Genomic DNA, 18,226 nt, shown 5'->3' with positions numbered 1-18,226 from the left:
GTGAAAAAGGGAAGTATTATTCAATTAATATGATAAAGCTAATATAGTACATTTGTCATGTAAAATTTGAAAGAGAAGAAAAAACAATGACAAAAAAGAAAGGCTAATGAAAAACATTGAAACCTGACATGTATATTTTCCCCTTCCTTCAGAAGATGAATTGATTAGTAAATTACAGAGATGGTAAACTGTATTTATAATAGCAGGACACAATATAATGTACCTTGTGTTAAAAGGCGGGATTCAATTTTCTAACCCATAAAATGATACAGGTATGTGATCCGGGTTAATTCTAGTAAATACCCTATAGCCATAGGATTCATGATTAACTAAGTGAATGGCATTTCATTTTAAACACAGCTAACATTCACTAGAAATACAAAGACAAGTACACATTAATCTAATAAATATTATCTTTAAACGTGAAAACCAAAAACTGAACATATAACTTGCTTTTTACTAATTTTTAGTCAAAACTATACATCACTCTACATAGGTACAGAGCCTTGCAACAGTAGTCAGACCCTTTCCACAGTTTTCACATTTTGTTGAAAGGTTGCCATGACACGTGAAGAAGCAGTACATATTTACTATATATAAACCTCATCTACCCATTCAAAACAAAACAAGAAATATATATATAACTTGAGTCCTATTATTAAAGTAAAAAATGTATGTTGTAAAATGGGACATCATAAGAAAGACCTCATTACTTTTGAGAGAAATTATTTACTGTATGCAACTGAGAAATTTAATGTAGTTATATTATGACAGAAGCTTGATTTGGGTAAGTTGTTTTATTTTTTATGCATTTTTAATTGTGGGGCAAAAAAATCCTTTTGTACATTTTTTTAAAGAAAATTATATATACACTAACATCACATGGAACAAAACCAAATTGGATAGTTTTGACAGTAGAATTCCAATTGTTCAGACTATATATATAACATTGTAATACAAATGTGACTTAAGATTTAAATATTTTTAGGCAAGAATATTAAAATTTAATAAACTTAATTTTTTTGCAAACTATTTTCTTCTTATAGTCCAAAGGGATTTTACAAAATTTTAAAAATAGTATCTTGTTTAATTTTTTTCTACAATGTGGATGAACTAATCTGTATGAATGGTCTCAATAAGGCTGTATTCAGACTTGTGTTATAACACATTCCAATTTACTATCTAACCTCTTGCATCTGCATATGCACCATAAAACAGAATAGAAACAATATCTTAACAACTGCAGGAAAATCATTTTGATAAAGAGAGCTATGGCATTATAATCAAAAGGTTTTTCTTTATTATTTAACTGTGTACATTTCATAAATGTTTTCTAAATGATCATTTGTCAAATTGCTACTGTACATAGCCCTGTGGTTCATATTGCCATAAACATCATTGAACTATTTAAAAGATAATTGCCTTTGGCTATATAAACAAATAATTTAACAAGGAAGGAAGCATAGTTCAAAAGAATTTCAAAATATTCATTACTTTAGTTATTTGTCACTTTGTTTCCTAGGATACATGTGTAATAAAGGAATAAGCTCATCTTAAGACATTAAGAATTGAACATAAACAGCTCTACAATATGTTGAGGACATTTGTCCTTTTGGGATATTTGGAACAGTATTGTGTACTCATCTCCACTTGTGGAGTGTTTACAAGTGTGAAATCAACACTATAGCAAGGACGAAGGTGTAAATGAATCACACACACTTGAATTAACTTCAAAGGAAATGTGTTTGACCTAGTTTCCCCCAGACTTGTGAACAAATCAACCCAACACTTTAAACTGCCTCTTTTTTTCAAGTAAACCAGGTGTCAAAATGCTTTTCTACATCAAGATGGACCTCTGTTCTACATTTAAAAACTTACAAAAAATTAGAGGACAGGAAAGGCTGGTAAATGTATCTTTACGCCTGGAAATCAAAAGGGTTAACCTTATTTTAAGTATCAGTGTATAAAACAACAAGCACAAGGCAGTTCTCCCTAAAATAGTTTTTACACTTCGTCATAACTAAACCACAGGGTGCAGAATTCATTTACACGTGTACTGTTTTCATGCGAGTTTAAGTTTTTATAGTTTTTTTTTCTTTGTCTTTAGGCATCGATTGTTTTAATAATTTTTTAAAATAGGAAATCTAACAAAACACCAAAAACTTCCACAAAATCAGAAATTGTATTTCTTTTCTTTACCAGTATCATAAAAATTAGTCTAAATTTACTAATGGTTGTTCTCAACAGTAACAAGCTTTCCTACCACAGCTGCTCTGATCTTTATCCTAGTTTTTTTGGAGGATTTGAGTTTTTTTTTGGAGTGAAAAGGTATTGTCTCAGAGTAGCTGATGCCACAGACTGGCACTGGGGGGTGTCAAAGATAAGACAGAGAAACAGGCCTTTAACACTTCAGCACACAGGAATTTTGCATCTTCCTACGCTGCAACTGATGCCAAAATTCTTTTGAGATTTCCAACCGCACAAGGGCCTCAACACAAACGCTTCTTTTAAACTTCCACAGCGCTCCTGATTGTCCTCCTACCCAAGCGCAACTTTTAACTTCATACACTCTGGCTGAGGAAGCAATTCCTGGAATTTTTGCCAGCCTGCACCTGAGAACCTGTGTGGGTTTAGATTAATGAGGAAGGTTTCATTTAATGCAAATGTTCACTGTCTGGTTTAAGATTTTTTAAAACTACTTAACTTACATGTTTACTCAAAGCAAAAATGACAAATATTTCAACAAGCATGTACAAGCTCATCATATCACAAAGATACAGTATGTTTGACAGCAAAAGCAAAAGACTTATTTTATTCTTTCAACTTTCACTCCATATTTAAAAATGATAAAATGCTGTATGCACTTATGTAGTGATAAAGTTTCAAGGTCTGTTCACAAAAGGAAAACTAAAACTAGTTCTAATACTTAAGTATTTTTATCTATTGCCTTTATACATCTTATAGTCATACAACACATGAATTTGGCTTTCCTTCCAAAAGAACCCACACTAATATTAACATGACTTGCCAAAAGTAAATAAACAGATGCTCTTCTGTAAGAACAATCTCAGAGTACTACCACAAATGTTTTCAAAAAATATTTCTATAACAATAACAGAAGTCCCCCATATTGCAGACTGTTGTAGTAAAAGCAGATTTTCCACTATGCAATTTTCTTGATGAAACTAGCCAAGAATCTCAAAAAACACCATTGCACTTGATCTTTTGAGAAGCATTACTCTTTTAGCTTTGCTGTTAATGCTTTATTGTTGACCCTCAATGAGGTGTGAAGGCCCTGGATCACTGGTCCTGCCGAAAAACAGTGGCAATGATGGCATACTCTAGAAACTCAACATGAGTCTTTTAAATACACTAGAAATCTCATTAAGCAACGTCAACTCCCAAACACCTTTGTCCTTGTCACATTAACTCACAGTCTTCTATATCCTGTTCCCATAGAATCTTAATATTTTTCACAATAAGGTAGAATCACTAAATTTCCAGAGCCAGATTAATCTCCGTCTCCAGTCTCCTGTCTTTATTAATAAAGTAAGAATAGCACTGATTATACACTGAACAAAAAGACTCAAACCATTTAAAAAACAAATTGACAAACACAGGTACCAATGGCATAAAAGAATATTAAGAAATGACAGTTCATTTGCTTGTAGAAAATAGTTTAAAAGGTAATGACTGTGAACATCCATAAAAAACCTGATCACTTTAAACAATCCCCCATCCCACCCCCACCCAAAAACCATGTTAAAAGGATAGCAGCCTTTTAAAAAAAATCTATAAAACACAACTCAATTTCCCATTTCAAAAAAAGGATTTATAAAAGCCAAATCATATCCTGATTCTTTTTAATTATAATTTTAAGAAACATCAGAAAGCGAGAAACATATCTTGCTCAGGTGCAAAAAGCTTTGAACATTACCTTGCTGGTGGACACATACTCCACATTCTAGGAATTAATTAAAGCAGCATATTTCAAAATAGAAAGTTTTTTCCTTCTCACTTAAAAACAGCAGTGTTAAGAAACATAACTCCTCCTCTCTGAACTCATGTTGCTGTGCATCTGCCATTGTTTATGCCTTGATGATAAAAGCAATTAATTGCCAACGCACCTTGTGACCTCCTGCTCGAGTCTGGAGACATTTGGCACGTAAAACATCACACCAAAGAAAAGAAGAGGCTCATTGCCAAATTTGTCCAGCTGCTTCTTGAGGGCTTTCTCCAGCTCCACCCATCTTTGGAGCTGTGATTTACTGTGGAACCACAAGCCAAAATAGTGTGTCTGAAAAAGCAAAGCAAAAAAAGGACAGATCAAAATCATTTGCTCAGCCCAAGGTGGGGGAGGGGTTTAAAAACAAAGACACTTGCTGTGTTTTCAACTAGAGCAGCAGGAACCACCCAAGTGTGGTTTATTCTGTTTCTGTCAAAACAAAAAGGTAAATTATCACAGTTCTTATGCAACTTAGACATGCAAATGTCCTCTATGTAGTACAATGCCTTATAAATAAATGTTTTGGATATAGCAGAGGTTTCATTCCAACATTTTAGAGGGAAGGTAACCTCTGACCCATGACCTCAGACTCATGCCACTGACAATTTTCTGTTTAGTGCCAGTGTTTGCACATCTTTCCACTCATGTCCTCAGTCATGGTGTCTGGGGTTATGATACTCTGAAACCCAAAAATGAAAATAAGGCTTTAATCCCCTCATACTGAATCATGCAAATGTATCAGGTTGATGGGTGTTGTCTACATCTCCTGAATGAATATGTTGGCCTTCTAGATATTTTCAAATATTTTATCTTGAACATTTATATAAATAAGCTGTATATATAAAGTAAACAGGGTAACAAAAATAGATACATGGTACTTCCATGTGTCTTTTACCTTTCATAATGGTATAAATTAGCATCGGGAATTTCCTCAGGAAAAATACTGGGGAAGGGAGAAATACTGAAGGGAGAAGAAGGGAGAAATACTGAGGCTGCACCTCCTTAAAATCTCCTGGAATGTCATCATCACACTAAACAGCTATTGCTAGCTGCCCTGGTAAGCAATACTTTGTGAACCGTATTTCACTGCATTACCGTGTGGTAAAAAATCCCATATAACATATCTTACTTCTGGTGCTCAACCGTCCTTAAACATACATTTAATTATTGCATAACTGGCACTGCATTTTTGAATTCACTTGAACATGTACAGGCTTTTGATTAGGCTAAAATAAACAAAATCAATTTCACTTCAAGGTCACTTTCAAACTCTGTACTCCAAGGAGTTGAACATTTCACTTGTGACCTTGGTGGAGTAAGAGCCTTGAGTTAAATTACTATGGTAGGTCAGTACATTTTAGCCAAGTGTGACTTCCAATGGAATTCAAGTCATTCTCTGTAGGACTTGTGGCAAGCTAAAACCAAATAAGCTGTTACAAAAAAAATCAAAACACTGTTACGGTTTTTAACAGAGATTTAAAATAAACATATAGGTCGCCGATATTCTGCTGCAGGCAGCATGGCCACACACACCTCAGGAATCAGGTAACTCAGTCAGAGTTACTAGAAAATGGTCAATATTTGTTTATGTTTAATTGATTTAAATTAATTTCCTTATTGAAGTCAATTTAAAATAAACAAATATTGATCATTTTCTAGTTACTTTGAGCTCATCCGAAGTAACTATTGGCATTTTCTTTCTGTTAAGGGTCTCCCTTTGCTCTTAATCCTTTAATAAGAAGTAACATGGTTCATCATCCTCCTTCTCTACCTTTCTGGTATAGTGATCTGCTTTATAAGATATAATCCAAATTCTAACTTATCTATAGTGTAATAGGAAGGACTAAATGCATTCCAGTTTCTCCAACCTTAGATCACCTGATCTGCGGTTAATGGTTTTTACTGCATCTACTACCACCATCTTACAATTTGTGTTACAGGTAGGCACAACAGCAGAATAAATAAAAATAATTTATAGTCTTGTTTCCAATGATTATATGTATATTAGCAACACTAAATAGGCACAGACAACAAGAGGATAAAGCAATGGGAAATATGGCTGTTAACCTAGGAGGTAAGAACTTAGCTGAGCCCGTCACTTCTTCACTTCACTTATGAGGTACGCTTAGTAAAACATTTTGTAACCCAAAAATCTGGAACCGAAACAAACAACTTCCCAATTACATAAATTATGCTGAGCAAGTGTTGCCAAAATTCAAGTTAAGACTACAGTGGAATGTATTTCACTTCCTCTTATACATTTAATTATCTTGTCAATGTGATGGGGTGAGACCTAAAACAATGTTGAACTTTAGCAAAGGATAATCTCATGTTCTCCCAGTGATTTCCTTAAGATACATTTGTTTAAGTATTCGTGCTTTATGCATCAAACCTCACTATCTAAAATCACTACTAAAAATACATTTTTTTTCCTGAGAAGAAATGTTAATGCAAACCATTCATTGTTTAGCATACATTTTTTGCCTTTTCCGGTTTCTGAAAGTGTGGTAAAATGATCTTTTCTCACCTTTAGATTACAAAGCTGATTAAATTTTAAATTGAGAGGATGCTACTTGACAATTCTTGTGGTCTTCTTAATCTGTTAAAGTCAGAAAGTAGGACAAATAAAGTCTGGTGCTTGTTTCAGTTATTTCATAAACATCCAGTGTCCCTGTTTGTAAAAGTTAACATATGCCAGATATGCCAGCAGCCATATCACCCTGCAACTCACAACTGGCAACCCACTGAAGCTAAGCAGGTGTGAGCCTGGTCAGTACCTGGATGGGAGACCTCCTGGGAAAAACTAAGGTTGCTGCTGGAAGAGGTGTAAGTGGGGCCAGCAGGGGGCGCTCACCCTGTGGTCCATGTGGGTCCTAATGCCCCAGTATAGTGATGGGGACACTATACTGTAAACAGGCGCCGTCCTTCGGATGAGATGTAAAACCGAGGTCCTGACTCTCTGTGGTCATTAAAAATCCCAGGGCGCTTCTCGAAAAGAGTAGGGGTGTACCCCGGTGTCCTGGCCAAATTTCCAATTGGCCCTTACTAATCATGGCCTCCTAATAATCCCCCTCTATGAATTGGCTACATTACTCTGCTCTCCTCTCATAGCTGATGTGTGGTGAGCGTTCTGGCGCACTATGGCTGCCGTCGCATCATCCAGGTGGATGCTGCACATTGGTGGTGGTGGAGGGGAGTCCCCATTACCTGTAAAGCGCTTTGAGTGGAGTGTCCAGAAAAGCGCTATATAAGTGTAAGCAATTATTATTATTATTATTAACAGTTAGATTCAGCAACTGGTTGTTCCACCTTTACCTGCAATAATTGCAACCAAACACTTCCTGTAATTGGCAATCAGTCTCTCGCATTGCTCTGTAGCATTTTTGGACCATTTTTCCATGAACAACTGCTTCAACCTAATAACGTTTGAGGATTTTCTAGGATTAACTACTCATTTCAGATCCAGCCACAACATTACTATGGGGTTAATGATGACAAGTCACCCTGAGGTCCTGAGGCAGCATAGCATCCCCAAACCATGACACCACCACCACCATGCTCCACTGCTGACATGAGGTTCTTACTGTGGAATGCAGCATTTCATTTTCACAAGACATAACAGCACCCATTTAACACATCTGTCCATAGAACATTCCTCCTAAAGTCTGGAGTATTATCCAGGTGCTTTTTGTCAAATGTGAGAGGAGCACCAATGTTCTTCTTAGTAAGCAATGATTTCCACTTTGCTGCTCTCACTCGAATCCCATTTTTCTGTTTGCTTTTCTGGTGGTGGAGGTATGAACACTGACTTTAGCTACGTTGAGAAAAAGACCAACAGATTAGGTGTTGTTGGGTTTCTTGAGACTTCTTGGTCTAATTTAACACTGCGCTCTGGAGAGTGATTCTGGCAGGACGGTCACCCTTAATAAAATTCACTGTTAATTATTTCTCTAACTGTAGGTCGGTGGAGCCCCTGAGTTTACAGGTAGATTTATAGCCTTTTGCAGACTGAAACAATGCATCAATGTCTTTTTTTAAGGTCATCTGAAATATCTTTTGAAAGTGGCATGAAGTGCCTCTAATTTGTGTGTGGCGAGAACTTCTTGTGACAATGAAAGTCAAAGTTTGTGAGTTTTACATAGATCAGGGCTGGCCATGATTGTTTTATAAAATATTCACACAGCTGGTTCTAGTAATCCCATTAATTGAGTTGATTAAACTGAGATGGTGTTAACTTTTTCACACAGGGAATTTGGATGTTGAATGACTATGTAATTAAACAAGCACCAGACTTTGCTGTTATATGTCCACACAGGTTCCCTTTATACTGTACATCACTAGGATTCAAATTAATCTGATAACAGTCGTGAAAATACACAAAAAATCAGAAAATCTGAAAGAGGGGAAATACTTTTTTCACAGAACTATACTCCCTAGCTTTGTTTCAGAGGGAAGAATGTGACATACGAAATTAGCATAGTAAACTGTAATTGCCTGCATTTTAAAGCCTGTGATGCTACAGTAAAATAACAGCAAAGGTGTAATTTAGCTTTTAATAATGAAGCAGCTCACATATTCCATTAAATAAAAATCTGTTTTAAACAAGAGGAGGCCTCAAGTTATCTAGCTCATTTCATTATGAACTGTAAAGTTCTCAGTCAAAGCAAAAACTTAATGCTTGGGTAGTACTTATGTGTTCACCACACACCCTCAGAAGTGCCTCTCCGTGGCAAGTAAAAAAAAAAAAACATAATCTCCGAGGTCATAAGCACACAAGTTAACTTCTGTTCATCACAATGTGAAACAAATCACAATTTTAAATAAGTAAAAAGGATCAGATCTATGTTAAAATAAGTAATATTTGGAATGAACATTTCACATTGGGTTAAATGTACAGCCCCTAACAAAAGAATTAGACAGAAATACTAACTATGAAATGGAAACACAACACTTCACACATGGTTGGTTTTGAATGAACACCCAGAAGTGCCCTGGAATGTTAACCAGCACAGACTAACTACTATTGTTTTAATTGTATTAATTATATTTGATGAATTTATGACACTAAACAAGGATATGTACAGAAGAAGACAGAATTAAGTAAATTAATAATAATAATCTAAAACAGGGATGAGCTGTAACGCACTCTGAATGATACACACTGCAAATAATGTAGAGAAGGGAGAATTATTAGTACATTCATGAATTTTCAAGGCAAGAATGAGTGCACATTAGGGCTGTGCTTACCATTTAGATTTTCTCATAACTGTGAGGAATTTAAAAAGAACTTCACTAGCTTGTCAAAACAGATCGTTACAGACTGTTGCCAATATATATATATATGCATTGATCACCTAATAATGTTCACAATGTTGAAAACAGGTTCAGGGAAGATGACAAATATCTGAAACAGCAAAATAAGGTAGCAAATCTCCCCCAATCCTCACCATAATCATTATTTACTTCTGCAAACAGGTTAGGTAGTGATACAATAAATGGACTCGTAAAATGTCCCAAAGTGAAAAGTAAAAATGTATATTCAGTCAACTTGACCAGTGGTTCTCAAACTGTGGTATACCAGATAACCTTGGAAATGTGTTGTGTGCAATGAAAAATTGGGAATTAAAAATTGAATAATTAAAAATTATGTAAATTCTTCATCTGTAATTTACTTAATCAGTTTCAAAAAGCTTGAGACTTGTTTTCATATTTTTTATGTTAATAAAATTAGTTTATGTGTCAAATACGCAGCCTATGTGCTTAGCTACATTGATACAGCGAGTTAATACTTGAGTGTTCATACTCCTCTCGAGCTTTCGGAGACACAGCTTAGCGCCACATTCGCCAAGAGAAAAAATGATTGAAAATTAATACCTTGCAAAAATCAAGTATTATGTAGGGCTGAAAGGAATAGATGCCAAGAGTAGTGATAGATCATGCACACCTGTTGAGAACTAGGAGGATTATACATCGGCCACTGAAACTAGCTCTGCTGCTAAACCTGACACAGACTGGCACTGGCACTGCTAGTGTTAGCAAGCGTCGGAAAATATCTACAAGGCAGTATGATCCAAATTATCTAAGTGCTCAGTGCTGTTTTCATTATACATGCATGTGAGTGAGTGCGCACACTCATGTTGGTCACTAGCCAGCAGCTATATCACTTTGCAAATCATAACTGGCAACCCACTGAAGCTAAGCAGGTGTGAGCCTGGTCAGTACCTGTATGGGAGACCTCCTGGGAAAAACTAAGGTTGCTGCTGGAAGAGGTGTTAGTGGGGCCAGCAGGGGGTCCTCACCCTGCGGTCCATGTGTGTCCTAATGCCCCAGTATAGTGACGGGGACACTATACTGTAAACAGGTGCCGTCCTTCAAGTGAGATGTAAAACTGAGGTCCTGACCCTCTGTGGTCATTAAAAATCCCAGGGCGCTTCTAGAAAAGAGTAAGGGTGTAACCCCGGCGTCGTGGCCAAATTTCCTATTGGCCCTTACCAATCACGGCCTCCTAAGAATCCCCATCTATGAATTGGCTTCAGGACTCTGCACTCCTCCCCACTGATAGCCTATGTGAGCGGTGAGCGGTGACGCGGTGAGCGTTCTGGCGCACTATGCCTGCCGTTGCATCATCCAGGTGGAAGCTGCACATTGGTGGTAGTGGAGGGGAGTCCCCATTACCTGTTAAGTGCTTTGAGTGGAGTGTCCAGAAAAGCACTATATAAATGTAAGCTATTATTTATTATTATTATTATTATTATTAATATTATTATTATTATTAAGATTTTCTCTGGTTCCTATGAGAAGATGAGTTGAAGGTGGTACTTGAATGCTTTGGTTTGATCAGGGTGGTACTTGGTCCAAAAAGATTGAGAACCACTGAACTAGACTGTTACTCCCCACTTTGGAATCACTAAATGTGGAGATACCCCTTCATGACTTATTATGCAAAGCTAAGGATTGGGTTTTACTGTTTCACTGCACAAGATATTAAAATCCTTCAGGGAAATATTCAGATAACCCATGTGATTAATTAAAATATGCAGGGGAACATGGAAGGGGAATTGGTAATTCCTGAAAAAAATAAACGGATGGGTGAAAAACTAATAACATATTTTGAGAAATGCCTAATTGTGTTTAGAAAAGCCTACAGACACTATCCAAAAAATGTGTTCCTCACCCACAGTATTCTATTTTGTAACCGCTTTATTCAGTAGAGAGGTGCGAGGAAGCCTATCCCGGAAAACAGCAGTGCAAGAGAAGGTGGTTATCTAGCAACAGTTCGAATAGTTACCAGTTACAGTCACAGTGACTCAACCAGGTAAAGGTGTTCACCCAACCACAGACTCCATAATCCAGGCAATGCGGGTTCGAGCCTAGGTCATGTAACTAGCCAACTGTGATTAAGGTTAGCATCACTGTCCTAAAGTCAGATGCCGGCAAACACCAAGATTATGTAGTGCTTTCAGGTTTACAGTGCTGTTGATGAGGCACAAACATCTCCTCCAACCACCTGCACGGGGAGGAGCAATCTGTGAAATCTTAAAAGAGCGAGTGGCTCCACATCGGGTGGGTCGGAGGATTATATTTTCCCTCCACCCCCACCTCTGTTCTCAGTAAGACGAGATGTAAAAAAGTACAACACACTATTCTAAATTGGGTGGGTTTGAAACTAAAAATCATGGTGTTTCTAACCTTTTTTCAAAAAAAAATAGGACTAGTTTAAAAGAAGGGAAACCCACATGAACATTGAAATGCAAGTCACACAGATTTCCGCATCAGTTAATGTTATTTAAAAATATCAGCTGCGTATCCAGCCAAGGGTAAGGGCCTTGTCTTGTGTTGGCCTTGTGAGGTTTTTCTGATTCATTTCTCTAGCTGTTTCATGTGCTCTTCAGCTTGCCAAGTTTAACTTTTGGTCTTGCTTGACCTGGCAACAAAGGGTGCTTGTGCTTTGTAAAAATGCCAGGGAGCGACAGCCATGGAATAGGAATCTACAGCTCTGCTTAATGGAACTGATGATTGTGCTGGGTCTCCAGAGAAAGATAGACCTGAAAAATAAAACTGGAGAACTAGAGCAGACTAGCAAAGTTTACTTAGGCATCTTAACAATATTAAAGGTAAGAAAAATGCTAAAACGTGTGTGCCATCGCTTTTCTATAATAAATGACAAAAACCAACTGCAACAAATGTTTACTGTGGGCTTAAAAATGGAATTGTATTTACTGTAAATCCATTTTATCAAGAAAAGAAGTCAGTTTGATTTACAAAACAGAACAGATCTATGCTTGCACTCATGATCATGAACACTACTATGACTACTATTATCCAATTGATGTTCACAGAATACGCAGATAGAATATGCACTAGCCGTTTTGAAAGTCAATTACTGTACATGTACAGTATGTCACTAGGTATTAATCACTTGAATAAACTGATTAAATTGAATAAAATGTAACTCTACTTCATATCCCTCTCTCAAATAAAAACATACTAAAGTAAAATAAAAAATTTTTGTTCAAGTATTAAAGCATTAGTTCAGAATTTCATAGTATTCAGTGAAGGATACTTGGAGATCAATACATGTTTATATTCTGGTCACGGAGAAGGCAACTACAGATTACACCTGCACTGTCTGAATCTTAAAGTCACAGACATGCAGGATGCAAAAACCTCAATGTCTAAAATTGATAGAAACACCAGAAATCGATGCTGTTTCAGCTGTTTGTAGTTCCTTTTGAGAACACTCAAACATTCAAGTCATAGCAGAAGAATTACAAATGAGACGAGACCATGGTAGCTTGTTTTCTTTGAAGTAACTAATTGATCCAAGAATCCCATCCAAACTTTTCTTGAAGAAAGGTATCTGCTTGAACTTTTGACTCCCACAATTATTTATCCAGTAAGTGTCCCATGTTCTCATTTTTAATTAACTTCTTTCTAGTTAAGACTAGTGTTCTCCAATTAACAATATTATGAATGTATTTTTATGTTCCCTTTTTTATAGGAGGAATATAATTGATGCTGTAAATTCAAATAATAAGAACCAAGCTGTCTATAAAGAACAGAAGACTGAATAAAAGGAGATGACAACATGACTGCTGAATTTATTATTTTCAGTCTCTAATACTTATGGTCTACCAGTGAAAAATCACATTATGTGTAAAAAAACCCATCTAGAGCAATTTAATATGGTTCTTTTAACTAGGTTCTGAAATTTGTGAAACACACTCACACTGGCATGTAAACATAAATTAATCTCTTTAGTATGGAACAAACAAGGCCCCAAACTGTGTGCACTGAGGTTTTCAGAAATCCTAAAACCAACTGGCAGTACTTCCAAAACATTACTGTAAACCTAAATGATCAGAGAACATAAATGTAAATTAAAGATGAGCTTCAGTCTAGTTTTTAAAAGGGAAGATATGGGCATGTGGAAAAAATACCAAATTATGCTTTGGGTGTTCCAGGATGCTTTAAAATCTCAAAGACATTCAAGGATTATTAAACTACTAATAACTAGAAAAGAAAAGCAGGCTGAAGGACATTCTCTCATCTGTTACCTTCTCGTGTTTGGCTTTGATGATCTTAAGAGTTTTTCCCATAAGGTGTGGCATTTAAAGTTCAAGCTAAGAACAGAAAACAATCAAATATAACCAGAAATTAAAGTCAATTTATGAAGATAGGCTTTTTCCGTCAGACATTTGCATTTTAAAATACATATTATAGTGCTCAATTACTAGTATACTATTATAGTATACATTAAAATCACTGCAAAAACCAATGTATATCTTTACTATTATAACAAATGTGGTAGAACAAAAAAGGACACATGGCCAAAATACCACAAAAATGTGAATTCTTTGTTTCATGAGAAATACATGCATATAACCACAGTATGGTAATATTTTTGTTTTGGCTGCTATTGCCTATGGTCCTCTTACAAGGTCAGACAACGTGGTAAATGAATACACCAAGAGGCTGATCTAATGTCTGACCATCTCACACTACCAGGCAGATTAGGCAGGCCTCTGAGGTCAGTGGGAGCAAGGAGATGCCCTAGTGGGTAACAAACCACATTTATTTATTACATTGCTGACGAGTGGTAAATGTCACAACATGGTATCAGTAAACAGACCTCCTTCGAATGTAGTCATCACAACCACACTTGAACTGCCTCCCATTTCAACAAGAGACAATATATCCTAAATAGCACATACAGAAATGGCTCCAAAACGAGGAGAATCTAGGGCATCGACACAAGAACAGGGTAATATCACCACAAGGCAGACTAATTAAAGGGGCAAAAAATTTCAACAATCTATTTGATCTCATTAGTAAAAATAGTTTGAGGAGCTCACATCCTGCAGTAAACAATTTTAACATATTATTGTTAATGCGGTCATGGGAATTTCATTACAATCTGCTCTGCAAGTCTGTGAAGTTTTATTTTTAAAAGTGAATGGCTGAAAATAGTTGTCCATTTTGAGAACATTCTGAGTACCCCTGGTATAAAGCACACTCAAAAGGGTTGGGCTCAGGGTTACGCGTGGTTTGAGAGATGTCCACTGGAAACCCCAGTTCTAACCAAGAGACCAACAGCAATTCATTTCAGATGAACAGCGTTATTAGTTAAATATGCTGCTTCGAAACCTGACGAGGGATACTTTTAAAACCCCACGTATTACAATCTGAAGTTCACTTTGATCTTTGTAATTTAGCGTAGCGCAACTACAGTAAACCTACAAAAAAAGCAACCAAAGGGCTTTTTTACTGTGGTTGTAAAATAAAAATAACCAAATAAAAAGCAGCAATAATGAGAATACCTCATATGCAGACCAGTTTGAGTCGGCTTTTTGAGGGCTGAATTTCAAAAGGGTGGGATTCTCTCACACCCTGACTTATCTCTTCAAAATAAAAGTCTTTTGTTTTACTCATTATCCTTTGACAAAAAATACTACTGCTACAAGTTGGGAACAAATTTATATACATGAGAATAATCAAATTAAATTATAGTAATACAGTATTATATTATTTTAGGTGGAGTAGCACTTCAAATAGAAAATTAACATAATAAGAAAGCATTTTAAGCCCATTTCTTCTTTACTTCTCCAGTAATGAAATGTTACAACAATTTTTTCAATTTTCAATTAGTTGTGTAATATAACAAGAAAAATTATAAATCTGAAGAAAAAACTTCAAATAATAAGAAAAATACACTTATACTGTTCCATTTTCAAAGACAACTACTATGTTATGTTAGTTTGTGTTTTTGGTCATGTACAGTAGCAGGTGATTAACATTGCTTTAGCTTAAGGGTATTGACTATTTTTTTCAATTGCAATGCATAATGCTAAACTACTAATAACAGATCTTGCAAATTTATTCATTCTAGAAAAGTCACAATGAAGATGTTCTTGTGCCAGTATAGTTTTCTACAAATCTACAGACACCTTCTCTTGCAAAAGCAAAGCAGCTTCCCATTACTATGAAATACAGACATTACAGTATAAATTTTAGAATGTCTTTTATTACTGCTTTCCAATTTTTTAAGCTTGATTTTTTTAAATGTCTTAATCATAACTTTCTAAGGTACTAATGTACTGTAAATAATGGAAAATCAGCAAACAATTTAATTTAGAATTTAATATGAATTACTGTAACAGAAACTGTATATGTTAATGGGGTAACCGAGCACACAGATGAAATTCTGACTCTTGAAAGCTATACTTTCGTTTAAGAAACCAAAATATAATATTTTTTAGACAATCTGTTTTAAACACTAAGACTTCAGAATGGATGCTTTTCCTCATTAATATTTTCAAAAAATGTAGCTGCTGCTTTACTGTCTTCTCTTGAATACATGTATAGTAGTACATTCATCTTCTAGTTTTATTTCTGTCCCCATTCAACACTGCTGAAATCAAAGAAAGCAAGCCCGTGTAACTGTTTATCCCATATACAGCCAGCAGAAATACCACAAATGTGAACCTAACCTTTTCCTTTGAAGCTGATTGAGCTGTTATGTGCCACTGCATCAAGAATCTGAAATTCCTGAGAACAGTTTGTTAAAGAACATTTGTCAACTACTAAATCAGCACACTAGACTACCATTTACATTGATTTCTTCTGGTATACCTCTGCAGCTTATCAAGGAAAATTAAAAGAGTAAACTATATATTGACAAATATAATCACAAATTCAGAACAAGTAAAAAATCATTTTCAAAGGGATGCTGGGGGATGCTTCCACAGACATAAAAAAACATTTTTTCTGCACCATATATACTGACTGGTAATTACAGACTATATTAAGTTGAATTCACAGAAACAGTTGTGTCAGCTAAATTAAAATCATGCTTGTGTCTTAATTACCTTTTCAATATAACATTGAAAGCAACTTGCAATACTAACAACTATGAAATTATACAAAAGCTACAGCAATTTATGATGAAATACACTTTGCACAGGTGTCCTGATTCTATTAAATTGCACATTACATGAAATTATGTCCCCTGTAATTCTAACACTTTTCAAAATATTAAAGTGAAAAGATTATATATAAATAATTAATATATATTAAGATATAAATAATTTTATCTTTTCACTAAAGACTACGTTAAACGGCTTCACATCCAGGTGGTTGTGGCCCTAGCTCTGACATCTTAATGAAAGAGCTGGATAAGATTTTAGACATAAAGATATGCCGAACAACCCTTTGTTTGAAACCTTCCTTATAAGTACTTAAAGTCCCAAGAATTCCGTTGAGACTCGCTGTCTTTTGCAATCCATTTTTGTTGCTAATTTTAAACGGGAAACTTTGTCTTACCTTGAGAGCTGGAGTCAGTGATAGTGTTTGGGGTAATAGGGGACAATGTTAGCTTGGCAGGTACTAGTTAATGATACCACTTAACCATAACACCTACAGTAAATGAAGTCTGGCACATGTTGTGCCAGTACTGTAGCTCATTATTAAAAGAGTGCTCCTATCAAATGCATGTCTGTTTCAAAGCAATAGGCACTGTGGTGCATTTCGGTAGACTGTTATTAATGAATTCTCCCTACCTCTCGGAGTTCAAGCCTCTGAGCGACTGCCTCCAGGCACTCCTGCCCCGTGCTCTCCACAGACAGGGTACACTCGATGACATTGTTGTCCAACAGGTGTATTCGGGTCACAAAGCAGTTCTTGCTCAGGACGTTGTAGCGCCGTGTGCGGCGCAGCTTGAGCCGGAAAGGCATGACTGGAGGGGTCAGGCAAGGGATATTGACCCACCCTCTCCTCTGCTTTAGGATGCCCTCTGCTGCTCTTGTGAGTTAGACCCCCAGCCAAAGAGCTCTGCAGCTGAAAATGACTGTCCCATTCCCCATGAATGTGAAAGATCCCAGATCCCTACAAAATAACAAAACAAAACAGAGCTTGGTCATACATTTTCAAGCACAAACCAATACATTCTCCTCCACACTTAAAAACAGCCTCTAAAAGAAGAACAACCTCATTTTCAATTTATTCATAAAAGGTCTAACAGACATAGCATCTTGTAAATCTTGTTGCCAGCATTACGTCCTAATTATTTTATAGACTTTCAGGGGTATTCAATCGATTGTCTAACAAAAAAAATAATCTGAAATGGCTTATTGAACCGAATGGGCAATAAATGTAGTCAGGAAGCACAAAATCAGATCACATATCTGAGTACGTTACTGAACCATTATACTGTACTACAACAAAACTGCTTTCTATACATTCGAGACCATTACTTGTTTAATCATTTGAAAACTTTTTAGAAGGAATGTTGATAAGGGAATCAGACATACTACCATTGGCCATGTTCAGCCCCCGAGACTATTCGTTTGGTCCATATGACAGTTGTGGTCAGAGCAACCAGCTGGGACTCAAGTCACGTCTAGTCTGAACCAGCTTATTCCACCCATATACAGGTATGCGCATGGTGAAGTTACAGTAATGTAAGTGTACGTGCTGTATATGCATATGCAGCACTCCCTGTAGTTCTCTACCTTTATACAAAGGTGGTGGCCCTGTTTTATGATGTCAGAGATGTAGTTAAAAACAGGTGTCTCTTTACACAAGAATGGTGGTAAACAATTGATAATGCGAGTCCTGTGTCCCCTAATAAATCCCAGCAAGTTCATCAAATCAATCATAAAAATAATGTGCAGGTCATGTGAGGAAGATTATTTTTCTTTGGAAATGGAAAGTTGATATGCT

General features: G+C 36.1%; 1 protein-coding gene across 2 annotated transcripts in view; it reads right to left on the bottom strand.

Moving 5' to 3' along the window:
* LOC102689771 (protein tyrosine phosphatase non-receptor type 14) overlaps nucleotides 1-18,226 on the bottom strand; it is a 95,826-nt gene that overhangs the window by 39,291 nt on the left and 38,309 nt on the right. The window contains exons 2-3 of one of the 2 annotated variants that reach the window (XM_006626052.3): nucleotides 17,065-17,389; nucleotides 4,128-4,297 (exon numbers count right to left, since the gene is read on the bottom strand). In XM_006626052.3, coding sequence (XP_006626115.2) covers nucleotides 4,128-4,297; nucleotides 17,065-17,238 — 344 coding nt within the window. In that variant the 5' untranslated portion in view covers nucleotides 17,239-17,389. Of the gene's footprint in view, nucleotides 1-4,127; nucleotides 4,298-17,064; nucleotides 17,390-18,226 lie in introns of those variants that run through there. The other variant, XM_015351711.2, reaches the window with a different exon arrangement.

This window comes from Lepisosteus oculatus, chromosome 2 (genome assembly GCF_040954835.1).
Source record: "Lepisosteus oculatus isolate fLepOcu1 chromosome 2, fLepOcu1.hap2, whole genome shotgun sequence".
Classification (NCBI taxonomy): Eukaryota; Metazoa; Chordata; class Actinopteri; order Semionotiformes; family Lepisosteidae; genus Lepisosteus; species Lepisosteus oculatus.
The sequence above is the reverse complement of the archived record's forward strand: the minus strand, read 5'-3'. Positions and strand labels throughout refer to the sequence as shown.